Source organism: Sturnus vulgaris, chromosome 16, assembly GCF_052056855.1.
Source record: "Sturnus vulgaris isolate bStuVul1 chromosome 16, bStuVul1.hap1, whole genome shotgun sequence".
Lineage (NCBI taxonomy): Eukaryota > Metazoa > Chordata > Aves > Passeriformes > Sturnidae > Sturnus > Sturnus vulgaris.
In genome coordinates this window covers 1,864,518-1,880,169 of record NC_142258.1, presented here as the reverse complement: position 1 = coordinate 1,880,169, position 15,652 = coordinate 1,864,518, and the positions used below count along the sequence as shown (strand labels likewise).

Below are 15,652 nucleotides of genomic sequence, written 5' to 3'. Positions count from 1 at the left end.
TGGAGGTTTTTCCCAATTTTAATGATTCCCTCATTCCATGGATTCTTTTGGATGTGATTCTGGCATTCCCCAAGCCAGGAACTCCCAGGAGCCACCAGACACAAGCACAGGATGCCCCCAGAGCCCGGCTGGGACCATGAGTAATTTACTCCCAGGTTGCTCCCAGTAGCAGTGGCCCCCCCTGCCCTACACCACGTTCCAAATGCCAGCACAGCCAGGTTTGACTGATTAATCCATAAAAATGAACTTTTCTGCTCGGTTTGGTGTGAGCTGGGCTGTGATTCCTTCATTTTTCCACCTGAAGTGATCCCTCCTGGAAGCTCCCGAGTGGGAAATGAGTGGAAAGCTCAAGGCTGGGGCAGGGAAAATCTGCCTTGGAAAAAAAAAGGATTTTTTTAAAAAATCCAGATTTTTGGGAATGAGTTAAGCCCTGGCTTGGACAGAGCAAAGAGCATTTCTCCTCTGCTTCCGTGGAATTGGATCAAATCTTTGGAATTAACCAAGGGAATTAACAGAGGAAAAGGGGGGGATAAACCTGGGCCTTGTTTTCCACACACCCCAGACTGATCCCACCTCTTTCCCCACTCCCTCAGGTCAGGACTGGGATCCCAATTCCCAGAAAACAGAAATTCCAGCCAGCCCATCCAATATTCCCATTGATAACGCTGCAATCCATCTTATTTAAAGAGAAAATTTAGTAAAACTCTCAATGCCCCAATTCCCAGGAAAATTCCCTTTCCAACCAGCAGTTCCATGGGGAATTGATGCTTTGGAGGAGTTTTTTTTTTTTTTCCTGGCCCAAGGATTTTTTTTTTTCTCCCAGTTCCACACAGCCTTTCCTCCACGGGATTCCCTCCCCATCCTAAAAAAAAAAAATTTTCCCTCAGACCCACTCCGTGCCTTTGGAAGCTCTTCTGGCTTTTCCCTGAATCCCAAACGCCATTCCTGGGCTTTTCCTGGCAGCTTGGCAGTGGAATTTTGAGGAGCCAGCTGAGCTGCCAACGTCCCTGCACACATTCCATCAAAACATGTCATCCTTCCACAAAGACTGACAAATTCCCGGGAAAATCTGTCCTCCCAGCCAGCCCCTCCCAGGAAGCTCCAGACAGCATCGACACTCCCCAAATCCCTTTTTTTTCTCTTTTTTTTTTTTTTTCTTTCTTTTTTTTTTTTTTTTTTTTTTTTTTTTCACACATTCCAACCCCAATCCCTCAGCCTCGGGCATTGAGTGACAATTTTTAATACCTCGACAGACAATTCCAGCTTATTCAGCTTTTCCTTTGATTCATCCAAGGGTTTGAAATGTTGGCTTTGCTGAAAAAAAAAAAAACAAAACAAAAACCACCCACGGGAAGATCTTGGAAAATTTGCCCGGTGTCCACCTGAGCTTCAGGAGGTGGAAAAATCATTTGGATGAAATAAAAATTCAATTAAAAAAAAAAACAAACTGGAATTTCTGGTTGAGGCCCCAGCTATGAATATTCAATGAGATCCATGGAATAAAGGGAATTCCAGCTGCTGGATACCAAAGGATGTGAAGGAAGGATGTGTGGAAAAATCCACTGAGCGACCTTTGGGGTACAGGAGCAGCTTCCTTCAAAGATTCACTCTTTATTCCATGAAAAATGGGTTTAATTGAGGGAGGGAAATCGTGGATTCGGTTTGGACAAGTGGAATTAGGAGACAGCAATTCCAAAGGGAAAATTCCAGGTGGGAATGTCAGAGGGGTTGGGATTCATGGGCTTCACTGGGAATTTCCTGGTTCCAGCAGGGTCCCCACGGAATCCTCTGCCTTTGGGATCTCTCCTGGCTGCTCTCCAAGGGAGAAAAAATTCAGGAATGTGCCTGAAGTGTGGAATTTATCCCGGGATTTATCAATGGATTGATGCTGGATTAAGAGCAGGACACACATGGAATTTTTTACTCTCTAACTCCCAGTAAAAGTGAGGATAACTCAGTTAACTCCTCTGTTCCCTGAGGTTCCAGGGATGGGATTATCCCTGGGATCCAAACGTTCCCTGGGACACAAAGTCCTGGCCCAGCCTTGATCCATCAGCAGCATCCTGAAAACCTGCAAATCCCAATTTCCAGTGCCTTTCCCTGCTCCTTGGAGCCACAGCCAAGGCAGGAGCAGCTGATTTAATTCCTGTGATTTCATTCCCAGAATATTTTCCTTTTTTCCTTTCCTTTCCTTTCCTTTCCTTTCCTTTCCTTTCCTTTCCTTTCCTTTCCTTTCCTTTCCTTTCCTTTCCTTTCCTTTCCTTTCCTTTCCTTTCCTTTCCTTTCCTTTCCTTTCCTTTCCTTTCCTTTCCTTTCCTTTCCTTTCCTTTCCTTAACTTGCCTTTCCTTTCCTTTCCTTTCCTTTCCTTTCCTTAACTTGCCTTTCCTTTCCTTCCTTCTTTTTCTTTTCTCTTTTCTTTTCTTTTCTTTTCTTTTCTTTTCTTTTCTTTTCTTTTCTTTTCTTTTCTTTTCTTTTCTTTTCTTTTCTTTTCTTTTCTTTTCTTTTCTTTTCCTTTTCCTTTTCCTTTTCCTTTTCTCCACCTCCAGCCCCTGGCTCACCTGGCATGCCTCAGTTGCTCACCTCCCCCCACTCCTGCTTTTCCTGGATCATTCCTGGTTTTCCTGGATCTCTCCTGGTTTTCCTGGATCTCTCCTGCTTTTCCTGGATCATTCCTGATTTTCCTGGATCTCTCCTGCTGTTCCTGGATCGCTCATTCCCGCCCATTCGGGTGATGTTTGGGTTCCTCCATGGAAATGCGGCGCCGTTGCCATGGGATGGGCGATGCTCCGGGGTTTCTGTGCTCCCTCTCCCTTTCCTGCTCCCATCCTGTAACACTTAATCCTCCCTCTCTGCCCGTCATTCCCTGGAAAGCCACGGGAGGTGAAACCGTCCCTGCTGCTCCCTTCTCCTGAGCCTTTAATCCCTGGATCCCATTCCTGACCTCGAGCTGGGAGTCATCCCAAATATTCATTCCCATTCCCTCAGCCTGGCGTGAACCTGCTGCTCTTTTTCCAGCAGGAAAAGCGGCGGCCCTCGGGAAAAGCTGGGAATGAACAATCCTGGCCTGTGGGGATGGGAGATAACAGAGGAATTCCTGTCGGGATTTGAGCCTGGATGCAAACACAGCCCAGCCCTGGAAGTGCAGAGACCTGGGAATTGTCAGGGCAGAGTTTTCCCTTCACCTTCCATGGATCACCTCTGCCGGCTTTATAATTTATACCCAAATTTATAGTGTAAATGGTATCATGAATAAAATTATAGATTTTATAATCCTGGTGCATCCCTCTGGGATGGGAGATCCAGGATTGCAGCTCCCACTGCTCCAGGGGATCCTTATTTTATATTCCAGAGGCAGATTTGGGGTTTTTCCTCCCCCTGCTCCAGAGGTGAATCCACGGTTTTCTCTTGGGAATCTGGTGGAAAAAATAAAGGATAAAAACACCTCCAAGGCCTCAAGGAATTTATGCTCTCCTGGCTTTTCCCAGCAAGACAAAGAACTATGGAATGGTTTGGAGTGGGAGGGACTTAAAGCTCATCCCATTCCAACCCCTGCCATGAGCAGGAGCGATTTCCACTATCCCAGGGTGCTCCAAACTCTGGCCTTGGACACTTCCAGGGATGGGGCAGCAATCCTGGACAGGATTCCTGGATGAACAACAGAGCCGGGCAGAACAAATTCCGTGCACAATTCCTGATTCCAAAATTCAGGGAATACAAATTCCGTGCACAATTCCTGATTCCAGAACCAGGGAGAACAAATTCCTTGCACAATTCCAGAACCAGGGAACACAAATTCCTTGCACAATTCCTGATTCCAAGAACCAGGGAACACAAATTCCGTGCACAATTCCTGATTCCAAGAACCAGGGAGAACAAATTCCGTGCACAATTCCTGATTCCAAGAACCAGGGAACACAAATTCCGTGCACAATTCCTGATTCCAAGAACCAGGGAACACAAATTCCGTGCACAATTCCTGATTCCAAGAACCAGGGAGAACAAATTCCGTGCACAATTCCTGATTCCAAGAATCAGGGAACACAAATTCCGTGCGCAATTCCTGATTCCAAAATTCAGGGAATACAAATTCCGTGTGCAATTCCTGATTCCAAGAACAAGGGAACACAAATTCCGTGCACAATTCCTGATTCCAAGAACCAGGGAATACAAATTCCTTGCACAATCCCTGATTCCAAAATTCAGGGAATACAAATTCCGTGCACAATTCCTGATTCCAAGAACCAGGGAGAACAAATTCCGTGCACAATTCCTGATTCCAAGAACCAGGGAACACAAATTCCGTGCACAATTCCTGCCTCACCAGAGGAGAAGCGCTGGCTCCGGGAGCCGTGGTGACAGCAGCTCCCCTGGGCAGGGTAATTAATTAATTATGCATTCCCAGAATTAATGAGAGCATCCTGTTTGCAACCCTGTCCCATTTTTTCCACAGATTCCAGCCCCATATGCCGGGTGCCAGACAGGGCTGACAGCCCTGCATCCCACACTTGGAATTATTTCATTTCCCAACGTGTCTGTGCCTGGCTCCTGACAGGAACCAGAGGCATTTCCATGGAATTAATTCATGGCACTCCGTGGTGTTTGGATTTTTCCAGCAGGTTTTCAGGGAGGGAAAAGCGAATCCGTGGATTTCTGAGCTGATAAAAACCCGGAGCTGAGCTGGGCCACACAGACAGAGGTAGGAAATGGGAACGGAGGGATCTGCATCCCTGGAATCATGGGATCACCGAGGTGGGAAAACATCCATGAACCCATCCCTGTCCAGGTCTCTTTTCCATCCTGGAAAAATTCAGGATTCTGCTTTAAAAGGGATGAAAACACAGAAAAACAAGGGACAAAAAATGATCTGGTGGAAGAATTGTGTTGGATTCTTCCAAAGGGAGACAATTCCAATGTGACTCCCTGGGAATTCACAGGGTTTTGGATCAGCAAAACCCCAAATCCAGTGGCAATTCCTCAGTTTCCTGCACGTGGAATTTCATTCCTGAAATGGCCTCGGGGTGGCTGAGGTTGCAGCATTCCAGCCTGGAGCCAGCAGACAGGGATTTGTTTCCAGAACGATCTGGAGAGGAAGCAATTCCTTGGAGGGTTGATTTTAATGTGATTTTCCCTGGAAATAGCATTAGGCTGTCATTCCCAATGTCTGGCAGGAATTGTTGGGTGCCCAAACCTCTGCAGCAGCTTTTGGCTGGAATACAAATGCAGCTGGGCAGGAAACATCCACAGGTTTGGGAATAGGGAAGCAAATCCCTCCTCATCCCAGGGATTCAGCTCATCCTCCCTGTTTGCCCTTTCCTGAGGGGATCAACCTCATCCCACATCTCTGCTGGGGCCAAATCCAGCCCTGCAAGGACACAAATCCAGAGTTTCCCCCTGGATTTCTGCCCCATCAAAATCCCGGGGATTTTTACTGGAAAACCTGGGAAAGAGCAGGAAATATTCCAAAATTAAGCAAGGAAAGGTTGCTGAGGGCAGAGAGCACCAGATGGGTTTGGCCTTGCCTGGATCTTGCCAGGAAAAATAAAATCTGGAAAATCAGGAGGAGAACGAGGAATCCTGAGGATTTTCAGGAACAGAGCATGGAAAAAGAACAGGGAACCTCCCAGAGAAATCCCACCTCTCATCCTGGGAAGAATGGAGATTCCCAAGCTCTCCTATCTTTGGGAATCACCATTCCCAGCCTCTCCAGGATTTGGGAATCACCATTCCCAGTCTATCCAGAGTTTAGGAATTGCCATTCCCAGCTTCTCCAGGATTTGGGAATCACCATTCCCAGCTTGTTCTGGGTTTGGGAATCACCATTCCCAGCCTGTCCAGTATTTGGGAATTGCTATTCCCAGCTCATCCAGGATTTGGGAATCACCATTCCCAACCTGTCCAGTATTTGGGAATCACCATTCCCAGACTGTCCTGCATTTGGGAATCACCATTCCCAGTCTGTTCAGGATTTGAGAATCACCATTCCCAGCCTCTCTAGTATTTGGGAATTGCCATTCCCAGTCTGTCCATGATTTGGGAATCACCATTCCCAATCTGTTCAGGATTTGGGAATCGCCATTCCCAGCCTGTCCAGAGTTTGGGAATCACCATTCCCAGCCTCTCCAGGATTTGGGAATCACCATTCCCAGCCTGTCCAGAGTTTGGGAATCACCACTCCCAGCCTGCAGGGAGGGTGTGGAAGGCCAAAGTCTCCATCCAAGCTTTTAGCCGGGATTGCTCCCTGGCTTGGAAGCGCTCTCTGTTTGTTTTCCCACTTTCCCCTCCCATCTCCTGCATTTTCTCCCAATCCTTGGGAGCGGATAGATCCTGGCCAGACTCATTAAATCCCATTCCACTCATCCAGAGGCAATCCATTAGCCTGATTTGTTGCCTGGTTTCCTTATCGGCCTCGATGTTATCTCGCTGTTCCTGTTGTAAATCCAAAGTTTCCTCCTGGAGAGGAAGGGAAGAGTTTGCCCAAGGCACCAGGGCCTGTTGTTATTCCTGAGAAAAATCCATCCAGAGGGATGAAACCACACCCAAACAGGACCTTTATCCCCAAAATAGGCTGGGAGGAGGTGGGAATTATGGAAAAACTTGTGGAAAAATGAGAAACAACCCCAGGTACTGAAAGCAAAATCTTTATTGCAGCTACTTTTCCCAAAGCTGGGGGAGGTGAGATCCATGGAAGTGTTTTCCTGGCAAGAATTTCCCTGGATTCTTTGTACAAAAGGTTTGGGAAGCAAAAGAGAGACTGGGAGAAAGGAAAATAAGTATTGAGATAAAATGTTGGGGTTTTGCTGCATGCACCATGGTTCTATCCATATTTTTTTTGGAAAAAACCCCAAATCCCTAAAAACCACTGCTTGAAGAAAAGCTCCTTTTTCTTTCCAGTTTTTCCTCCATTTCCCAGAAATGATGGAGCTCCAAGATGGTAATTTTGGGGGGGAAAAAACCTAAATCCCTAAAAAGAAAAAACTCTTCCTTTTTCTTTCCAGTTTTTCCTTCATTTTCCAGAAACTAGGGAGCTCCAAGATGGAGCTGGGATTTCTGGGTAAAAAAAAAACAACCTAAGTCCCTAAAATACAAAAAAACCCCCAAAAAGCCAAACCAAACCAAACAAATCAACAAACAAAAACCAAAAAAAAAACCTCCACCATTTTCTTTCCAGTTTTTCCTCCATTTCCCAGAAATGCTGGTGCTCCAATATGGGAATGTCCAGACAGGAGCACAGACTGAAATCCCAAATTGGCAAATCCCAAATTCCCAGTATTTTATTCTGCTGGGAGCACATTCCCAGCCAGGCTGGATGTTCTTGTGGGAAGTTTTTCTCTGGAGTTTGTGGTTGTACCAAGCTCTGTTTCCCTGGAAAAGCTTTCCCAAATCCATGTGCTGTTATTTCTCTAATTCCACCAATCTGCTGGAATCATGAAATGTGAAACAGAACAGAAACAAACCGGAATTTGGGATTAATTCCTGTGCAAAATCTTCATTTTAACACCAAATTTCCAACCTGGTGCTGCTGGGGGCGGGGTGGGGGGGCTCTACTTAGCCAAGATTTTTGCAGGAATAACGAAATTCCTTAATTAGCACCTGGATAACCACTCTGGTCCTTAAGGATAATTATTCAATCATAATTATATCCTAATTATTATAATTCCTTCTCTAAAGCGCAGCAAAAGAGGGAAATTTTGCTGCCAACTTGGTAAATTTTTGGGGATGTTCTTGAGGGGCTACACAGGGAGCTGGGAATCTTCTGGAATTTTTGTGCAGGTGGAACAGTCACCTTTGCCCACACAGGGGTGGAAAATCACCCTTCCAAGGGCTCCAAATATTCCAAATGGAATGGGAGACGCAGGGAAGGAAGGGAAATTTTTGCTGTTAATTTGACAACTCTTCAGGGATGTTCTTGAGGGGCTACACAGAGAGTTGGGAAACTTCTGGAATTCTTGTGCAGCTGGAACAGTCCCCTCCATCCATAAATGAGTGGGAAAAAAAACCCCCACCCTTCCAAGGACTACAGATATTCCAGATGGAATGGGAGACACAGAGAAAGGCGGGAAATTTTTGCTGTCAATCGGGAAAACCCCGGGGATGTCCCTGAGGGGCCACAAAGGGAGCTGGGAACCTTCTGGAATTCTTGCTCAGCTTGGATCCGCGCAGATGTGGAAAAAAACCAAAAAACCCAACTCTTCCAGGGGCTGCAAGCATTCCAGATGGAATCAGAGGTGCACTCCTAGAGGGAAGACCCTGCTGGGTGCCTCTGGAGCTGAGCAGCTCCTACTCCAGGGTGGGTTTGACCAGGTGCCCGTTGAAGATGATGTAAACATCCGACTCCTCGCCGTAGATGGCGTTTTCCCTCTCCCTCTTGAACATCCTGATCCAAACTTCATCCCCTTCCTGCAGATCCAGCATCAGGCTCTGGCTCTGCATGATGCTCCTGTCGCTGGGCTGGGCGTAGAGGACGGCCACGGCCTCCTCGTTCCTCATCAGGTGCACGTAGGTCTCCTTGAAATTCCAGGTGTGCACGTTGAGGCTGAAGTAATAAATGCCCGGCACGTAGCAGAAGAACTTTCCGGAGAACATGTTGAAGTGCTGGTAGAGGTTGACGAACTCGGTGTCGAAGGTGACGTGCTGGAAGTAGTGGGAGCTGTGCTGGGGCTTGCGGCGGCCCACGGAGAAGGCGGCGAATTGCTGCTTGCACGAGTGGCCCTGAGGCCCGGGCTGGCCCTTCTGGCCCTTGTGGCCGCTGGGGCCCCGAGTCCCGCGCTCTCCCGCCTTGCCCACGGCTCCCGGGAGGCCCCGCTCGCCCATCTCGCCCTTCTCGCCTGTAAAGGGGGAGGGAAAAGAGTGTGAGACAGAGGGGTGGGGGATGCACGTCGCGGGAATGGGATGGGGACGGGCAGCGGAGGAGCTGCTGGGGAGCTGCGTGCCCAGACGGGGAATATCGGATGGATATCAGCAGCTCCAGCTCTTCTGAAAGATTAATCTGGGAAAATCGATCAGATATCAGCAACTTCCCATTCTCCTGAAAGATTAATCTGGGAATATCGGTCAGATATCAGCAACTTCCCGTTCTCCTGAAAGATTAATCTGGGAATATCAATCAGATATCAGAAACTTCCCAATTCCCAGAAGAATTAATCTGGGAATATCAATCAGAAATCAGCAGTTCTCCAATTCCCAGAAGGATTAATCTGGGAATATCAATCAGATACCAGCAGCTTTTCAATTCCCAGAAGGCTTAATCTGGGAATATCAATCAGATATCAACAGTTTCCCATTCTTCTGAAAGATTAATCTGGGAATATCAATCAGATATCAGAAACTTCCCAATTCCCAGAAGGATTAATCTGGGAATATCAATCAAATATCAGCAGTTTCCCAATTCCCAGAAGAATTAATCTGGGAATATTGGTCAGATATGAGCAGTTCCCCATTCCTCTGAAGGATTAATTTTGGGTCATGTTTGGGCACCATCACATTTTGAAGACTCCTTGATTTTATTTTCGGCACATTTTGGGCACAACCACATTTTGGGCACTCCTTGACCTTATTTTGGCACTTTGGGGCACATTTGGACACCCCTTAACCTCGTTTTGGGCACCACCACATTTTGGGCACCCCTTGACTTTATTTTGGGCACCTTTGGGCACCCCTTTGACCTTGTTTTGGCACTTTGGCGCACATTTGGACACCCCTTAACCTCGTTTTGGGCACCACCACATTTTGGGCACCCCTTCACCTTGTTTTGACACTTTGGGGTACGTTTGGACACCCCTTAACCTCATTTTCGGCACCTTTGGGGCCCCATCACGTTTTGGGCACCCCTTAACCTCATTTTGGGCACCACCACATTTTGGGCACCCTTTGACCTTGTTTTGGCATTTTGGGGCACATTTGGGCACCTTTTAACCTCGTGTTGGGCACCACCACATTTTGGGCACCTTTTGACCTTACTTTGAACACCCCTCGCCCTTGGCTCTGAATTTCGGGCTGAATTTTCCCGCAGGGAAGGCCCAAAGGAGGAGGGGCCGAGCCGCGCCCACCTTTGAGGATGGTGATGTCGATGGTGGGCCGGATTTTGGGCACGGAATATTGGGCATCTCCGCTCATCCTGGCGGATCTTTGGGTCACCACGGGCCGCTCCGAGGCGCCGCAGCACCGCACGCACGCCAGGCGCCGCCGGGGCAGCTCCGGCTGGGATCCGGCGTTCCCGATGGAAAACACGAGCAGGAGGATCAAGGTGCTCATCCTCAGGAGCAGCTGGAGAGGAGAAGGAACACAAACCATTAAGGGGGGAGAATCCCAATCGAGGCCACCTGGCCAGTGCTTTCCTTGGGGTTAATGATTAACGGATCTTGGAATTGGCACCGGGTGGGAACGGTGCCCTCGGAGCGCTGCGAAAGGCAATTCCTGGCTGGCATTACCTGTGACAGCTGCCAAGTAGACAGCAGGTCAACAAAAGAGCGGGGAGGAAAAAAAAATAAAAAATTAAAAAAAAAAAAAAAAAATCCCAAGCCAAACAAAACCTGCTGGGAGCAGAAGCTCCGCTGGGAAAAGCTCTTGGAACAAAGCCGGTAGGAAATTTCTGGGGAAAAGATAAAAGAGGAATTTTCTCTGGTCACTGATTTGTTCCTAAGGAAAGATTGGAGCTGATTCTGGGAGAAATCCAGGGAGAAAATTCCTCTTTTTTTCTCCATCTGAGGCTTTTTTTTCCCTGGATTTCTCCCAGATTCAGGTCGATCCTCCCCTAGGAGCAGGTCAGAGAAAATTCCTCTTCTTTTCACCTGTTCCAAGGGAGGGTTTGGAGAGGGAGAAATCGAGGGAAAAAATGCCTCACATGGGGAAAAAAGAGAAATTTTCACTGACCTGTTCCTAAGGAAAGATTGGAGCTGATACTGGGAGAAATCCAGGAAAAAAATGCCTCAGATGGGGAAAAAAGTGGAATTTTCTCTGGCTCCTCACTGACCTGCTCCCAGGGAAGGATTGGGGCTGGAGATTGGCCACTCATTCCCATTCCCATGTGTAATTAATGTCATTCCACTGATTGCAGTGGAGCCTCATCCAGGGCAGATTTCTTGGATCGATGCCTCCGTGGATCTTCTCCAAAGTCCAATTAGTGAGATGGACTCAGGCTGACCCCAGGCTGGGAATGGCTCCTCTCCCACCAGCTGGAATTCCTGGAATAGCTTGGGAAGGGGGTGCTGGATGGCCTGGACTTCATTGGAAATCCAGGATTCATGGATTTAATGGATTTCATTCCATGGAAACACCCAGAGGGAGGGAAGGAGGGAGATCTTCCAGCCTTGGAGCTGCTTCCCTGGGAATAAAACGATCCAGGGGAGGGGAAAAGGAGGAAAAACCTGTCAGGAGTGGGACTGGAGCAGCATTCCTGGGAAATGTGTTCACCCCATTCTTCCCTGCTCCAAAAGAATTGTCAATCACATCATTCCAGCTTCCTGGAAATCCAAGAAATCCTTAGTAGCAGGAAAATAAAGACTTTCTCTCTGAGAGCAGGGAATATTCTTTCCTGAAATCCATCCGAACTGGAAATCCCTTTGGATTTGTAGCTGTGCCTCATCCCAGTAGCAGCTGGAGGAGGGATCAATCCTCCTTTTCCATCAGCATTCACGCCTTGAATTCCATGTAATTAAATCCTTTTTAATTTCCATTAATTTTTAAAGCCATCTTGGAGTTTCCAAGCGGGAATGGAAACACGGGAAGATTAAATGGGCAGAAAATCCTAAAAACCAACCCAGGATGGACCTGATGGTCTTGGAGGGCTTTTCCAACCTCAGGAATTCCAGGATTCCCTGAGTCAGGCTCTGAATTCCTGCTGATATTTTCTTTCCTGTTATTCCTAGGGCTTCACTTGATAAAAAAATAAATCCATAACTATCCTTGCTTTAAATTCATGGACAACACCAGGCACTGCCCCTTTTAATTCGGGACAAATCTCGATTCAAACCCCACAGTTCAACCCAAAACCTCGATGGAAAACTCATGGATGTGCCAGCCCCGGAGCTCAGCACCATTCCAGACATGGAAAATATTCCAGTTGTGCCTTTTTTACCTTTTTTGTCTCCTCTCCAGCCTCAAGTTCCTCACAGCTCCGGAGCTCCTTGGATCGGGAGCAGCAGGAAAGGAGGAATCCTCAGGGCTGGGATTTTCCTGACACTGTTCTTCCTCTCGGAAAGGATTTCTCCGGAATTCGTTTTATTTTCTCCCCCTGGATGATCTAAAATGTCTTAGTGGGCAGCTCCTTGTGGAAAAGCTCAAAATAGTGGAGGAGTTTGTGTGTTTTCCAAGGAAAACGCTGCTGGATTCCTGTGCTGAGCTCCGGCAGCTCCTGTCGGACAAAACATCCGGGAGATCCTCCAGGAGCTGCTCTGGGGCAGAAGGGATTTGAGAAATCCCAGGCAGGAATATTTACATGCCAAAAAGGAAGCGGGTCAGGAATTCCCACCGCCTGGATGGTTGGAGGATGAGCGATGTCCTTGTCCTGAGTGTTTATCCAGCCCTGGGGTGATGGAGAAGAGGGGCTGGAAGTGCTGAGAGAGAGGCAGGAATGGAGGGAAAATCGGGATCCAGGCATGCAGGGATCCAGGAGTGGATTTACAGTGCCTGGGTGAATATTTGTCCGGGAATTTGCAGCTCCTTTTCCAATTATCCGGTTTATTTTTTAATTTTTCTGGTGCTTTTTTTAGCCTGGGCCTTTTTCCAGTGGAGGTGATTCCCTGAATTCCTCCATCCTGGGAAGAGGAGCCAGCCCTGAGCAGCAAACACTGGGGTGCTCACCTGCTGGGAATTCACCGGGAATTCATCGGGAATTCGCCAGGAATTCGCCAGGAATTAATTCACCAGGAATTCACCAGGAATACACCAGGAATTCACCAGGAATACACCAGGAATTCACCGGGAATGGGAAGAGAAGAGGTTCCCAAGGAAATACCCCTGTGCACCTGGGGGATTGGATGGATTTAACACAATTCCATGGATTTAATACAATTCCATGGATTTAACACAATTCCATGGGGATGCTGCAGGAGGAGAGGCTGTGCCTGGATGGAAACATTCCCAGGCACCTGAATTCCTGCAAATTCCCATGGTTCCATCCTGCCCTAGCAGGAGAATATTCCCGATTCCCAAGGGAACAGATTTTCCCTTTTTCCTTCTCTTTATCCCAAGTTTCCACCCTGCCCTAGCAGGAAGATATTCATGATTCCCAAGGGAACAGCTTTTTCCCTTTTCTCTTTTTCCTTCTCTTTATCCCAAGGTTTCTCCCTGCCCGGGACAGGGAAGATCATCCCGATTCCCAAGGACAGGGAGCAGGAGAATATTCCCGATTCCCAAGGGAACAGCTCTTCCCTCTCCTCTGCGTGTCCTGCCCGCACCTCTGACTCCTGCAGTGTCCTGGAATTGTCCCTGCTCCAGGCTGGGCGTCTCCCTGGCGGAATTCCCGGCTCCCGAGCCAGCCCAGGCGGTGATTCAGCAGGAATTACAGTAAAAGTCATTCCCAGGGCAGCTTCTCCCGCAGGACAAACCCCTCTGATCCCTCTTTTCTCCCTTCCCGATGGAAAAACAGCTTTCCCGGGATTTGCCAGTGCTGGGAATTCAGCTCGAAGCCCTCGGGGTTGTCCCTGCAGAGCAAATCCCGGCTGGGATTTTCCCACCGGGATGCGGTGCCTGGATGCCGCTCCCATCCCAATCCCATCCCGGAGCGAGCAGCACATTCCAAAAGGTTGGAGAAGCGCAATTCCCTGAAAATTTCCACTCGTGTGGAAACCAGGGCACGGTTCCTTCCCGCCCCGTGTCCCGCAGCCACATGGGATCCATCCCCATCCCACCGGGAGCTGCATCCCGCTGGGAAAAGCTCCGGCCTGGGCTGTCCAGGATGCGTTATCCCAGGAAAATGGGACAGGGAATTTGAATTGGGATAAATTCCATCCACCCCAGCACTTCCAAAACCCCTCATTCCTCCTTTTCCCTGCTCAGCAGGGTGGGAATGCTGTTTTTCCATGATTCCTTTATTCCAATCCCTGTATCCCAATCCTTGTAACTCACCTCGTCCCTCAGAATCCCTGGATTTTCCTTCCCTTATTTCCCTATTCCTCAGCTGCCGCTGCAGTTTTTCGGGCAGGCTGCAGCTCCCGTGCTGGAATCCAAGAGAAACACGGAAAATCAGGCTGGATCCTTAGGAAATCTTGGCAAAAGGAATTTTTTTCTTTTCCCCCCCGATTTTCTTTGCTTGCACCAACTTGTGCCGAGCTCCTGCGCCTTTGTCCCGCTCTGTTTTCCTCGGGATTCGCTGCCAGTCTGGAATTCCACAGGGCCTCACCCAGGGATGGAAATAAAAAGTGAAAAAAAAAAGGATGAAAAAAAAACCTCCACCACAGAACCCAAAACCACATCCAGAGCTCCAGCCAAGAGGGAAAGCGCTGGGATCACATGGAAAGAATTTTTCTTTGGGACATTTCGGCATCTTTTTAAGCAGGAGAAAGGGGGGAAAAAAAAGGAAAATATGAAGTCACAATAAAATCTCTGGGATTTGTGCATGAGCTGGAAAAGCAGGAATGGCTTTGAGGGGAAGGAGGGAGGTGTGGATGGATCTTGGGAAGGAATTCTTCCCTGGGAGGGGCTGGGATGGAATTCCCAGATTTGCTGTGGAGTGTCCCAGGCCAGGCTGGATCGGCTTTGGATGCTGGAATTGTCCCGGGATCACCCTGAAGGTCCCTCCCAGCCCAAACCATTCCAGAATTCCCTGATTTTTGTGCCCACACTTTTTTACCCTCGGCCACTTCCTTGGGAAAAGCACGGTGGGGATTTATTTAAAGTCACTTTGGGCTTGGAATTTATTTTTCCCATTCCTTTCCCTTTTCATTTCCATTTCCATTTCCCTTTTCATTTCCATTTCCATTTCCATTTCCATTTCCATTTCCATTTCTCTTTCCATTTCCATTTCCATTTCCATTTTCCATTCCTTTTCCTTTCTCATTCCTTTTTCTTTTTCTTTTTGTTCATTTTCTCTCCTTTTCCTTTTTATTTTCCTTTTTATTTTCCTTTTCCTTTTTTCCTTTTCCTTTTCCTTTTTTCCTTTTCCTTTTCCTGTTCCTTTTTATTTTCCTTTTCCTTTTCCTTTACTTTTCCCATACTTTTTCCTTTTCCTGCTTGGATCAGCCTGGGAACACCAGGAGGGAAAGGGGGAATTTTTCCCATCCCAAGTTTAAATCTTCTCTTCCCTGGAATTTTCCTGAATTCCAGATCCCAAAAATTCCCATTCTGCCCCAATTCCCAGAGCTCCCAGAGCCCCGAGCCCCGGAGCTGTTTCCATGGAAAAATTTTTCCAAATAAAAGAAGGAAAACACCTTTAAATCCATGGGTGGAGCTGGGATAAATAAATGAAAAAAAAAATCATTGGCGGATGAGTTGTGACAGGAATGGTTTGGAATTCATGGAGTTTAATGAAAGTTTAATGGGGTTATGTGATTTTTTTAAATTAAAAAAGGATTTTAAATAGAAATAAATTCGAAAATTGAAAAGAATGAAATATTTTTTAAAGGAAAATATTTTATAAGTGAGATATTTTATTAATAAAATAGTTTTCTAAAGAAAATATTTTTATCAAGAAAAGGGTTTCATTAATAGAAATAT

The 15,652-nt window shown here is 47.4% G+C and overlaps 1 protein-coding gene across 2 annotated transcripts; it reads right to left on the bottom strand.

Annotated features, from left to right (window-relative positions):
• Positions 1–6,651: 6,651 nt before the first annotated feature.
• Positions 6,652–14,343, bottom strand: C1QTNF8 (C1q and TNF related 8). 2 transcript variants are annotated; one of them, XM_088174231.1, is made up of 4 exons: positions 14,260–14,343; positions 14,066–14,156; positions 10,048–10,264; positions 6,652–8,826 (listed from the first exon to the last, which is right to left on the bottom strand). In XM_088174231.1, the coding sequence occupies exons 3-4, from the start codon at positions 10,250–10,252 to the stop codon at positions 8,279–8,281; spliced, it is 753 nt and encodes a 250-aa protein (XP_088030357.1). In that variant the 5' UTR covers positions 10,253–10,264; positions 14,066–14,156; positions 14,260–14,343; the 3' UTR covers positions 6,652–8,278. The 2 variants fall into 2 exon arrangements, with proteins under 2 accessions (XP_088030357.1, XP_014748982.2); XM_014893496.2 differs by lacking the exons at positions 14,066–14,156; positions 14,260–14,343 and having other exon boundaries at positions 10,048–10,291.
• Between the last annotated feature and the right edge of the window lie 1,309 nt (positions 14,344–15,652).